This window comes from Primulina eburnea, chromosome 7, assembly GCF_022965805.1.
Source record: "Primulina eburnea isolate SZY01 chromosome 7, ASM2296580v1, whole genome shotgun sequence".
Classification (NCBI taxonomy): domain Eukaryota; kingdom Viridiplantae; phylum Streptophyta; class Magnoliopsida; order Lamiales; family Gesneriaceae; genus Primulina; species Primulina eburnea.
The window spans coordinates 9370736-9372374 of record NC_133107.1 but is presented as its reverse complement, the minus strand read 5'-3'; the positions used below and the strand labels follow the sequence as shown (position 1 = coordinate 9372374).

General features: G+C 32.6%; 1 protein-coding gene across 1 annotated transcript; it reads right to left on the bottom strand.

Annotated features, from left to right (window-relative positions):
- Positions 1-317: 317 nt before the first annotated feature.
- LOC140835674 (uncharacterized) lies at positions 318-1359 on the bottom strand. The gene is made up of 2 exons (XM_073201074.1): positions 1027-1359; positions 318-896 (listed from the first exon to the last, which is right to left on the bottom strand). Exons 1-2 carry the CDS (start codon positions 1357-1359, stop codon positions 318-320), a joined length of 912 nt encoding a protein of 303 aa, XP_073057175.1.
- Between the last annotated feature and the right edge of the window lie 280 nt (positions 1360-1639).

Below are 1639 nucleotides of genomic sequence, written 5' to 3'. Positions count from 1 at the left end.
TTCAGCTAATGTTAACTCCAAAAAATACCTTTTATTTTGAAGAATGGTATGTGTTGTACCACTATCCACTAAGCATTCATCCTGATATTTCATCGTTAATCTAAAATAAAAATATAATTCAATAAGCTAAATTCAATAAATAATGTGTAAAGCTTTCAAAAGAAATATTTTATTGAATAATGAAAACATTTATTGAATAACAAAATAAACCTCCATCACAAATCCTAAACATGAACTGAACATCAAAATAAAAACGAGGCAACGATAACCTAATAAACAATAGAAATTCAAAGTAGGAACAAGACCAATGAAAGTGATTACTTATTATTTTCTAACACACCACCACCAATCAAATTATCTATATTTCCATCTGGATTAGCAAAGAAATCAGAGACGTCCAAGTGAGTTATATCAACTGGATCATCATTTTCCACAAAATTTATCTCCATATTTCCATTTTCCTTGATTGATTTTTGGTATAGATCCACAAGATGTTTTGCCGTACGACAGGTACGAGACCAATGCCCTTCCATTCCACATCTATAACATTTTTCTTCATATACTTTGGAACTCTTCTCCTTTGCTTCTTCATTATTGGAATTCCACTGCTGGTGGCTTGTTTTATGTTTCTTCCCATTTTGTTGCTGATAGTATCTTCTTTGGCCACGTCCACGTCCACTTTCATTGTTATGATTTTGAGTGGAATTAGCATTCGCTTCAGGAAATGCAATTTCATATTCTTCAGGAAATATAGTTCCATTTGCTTCAGGAAATGGTGTGGATCCAGTTGGGCGCATTTGGTGATTTTTCATGAGCAGATCATTGTTTTGTTCAGCAACTATTAAGCATGAGATGAGTTCAGAGTACCTTTGAAATCCACGTTCACGATATTGCTGCTGCAGGAGTACGTTTGATGCAGTGAAAAGTGGAGAATGTTTTTTCTAACATGTCTTAATCAGTGACTTTCTCTCCACAAAGTATCACTGTGGAACTAGTCTTGAATAATGCAGAGTTATAGTCACTTACGGACTTAAAATCTTGTAACCGTAGGTGCATCCATTCATATCGGGCTCTTGGGAGAATTACAGTTCGTTGATGGTCAAATCTTTCTTTTAGATTTTTCCAAAGCTCTCGTGGCTCTTTCACAGTGAGATATTCGACTTTCAACCCATCATTGAGGTGATGACGGAGAAAAATAAGTGCCTTTGCACGGTCCTGCTGGGACATTTCATTTCCTTCTTTTATTGTATCTCCTAAATTCATAGAGATAAGGTGGAACTCGGCATCCAAAATCCATGATAAATAATTTTTTCCAGTCAAATCAAGTGCTTCAAACTCAAGTTTGATGATGTTCGCCATTGCAACTTAAAAAAAAAAAATTATATAATTAGAATCATGACATAAATAGAGTAAAATTGCATTACTATTATTGAAAATAAATATTATAACAAATTATGCATGTTACTACTTTTACTATGCAATTTTGAAATTTTTGTTATTTTATTTGTTAAACTAACATCGATGCAGGTGTACATTGAGATGTGCTCAATTAATAATTTATGTATCTATTACAAATTGCACTAATTACAAATTGTACCATTATAAACTAAAGAAGAAAAAAAATAAAACCCTTTTATGC

Bases quoted from the DNA above. Each gene is read 5' to 3' on its own strand.
- LOC140835674 (XM_073201074.1), bottom strand. From the start codon at position 1,359: ATGGCGAACATCATCAAACTTGAGTTTGAAGCACTTGATTTGACTGGA. The intron at 897-1,026 runs GTAAGTGACTAT...GTACTCCTGCAG, and splicing joins GGTTACAAGATTTTAAGTCC to CAGCAATATCGTGAACGTGG.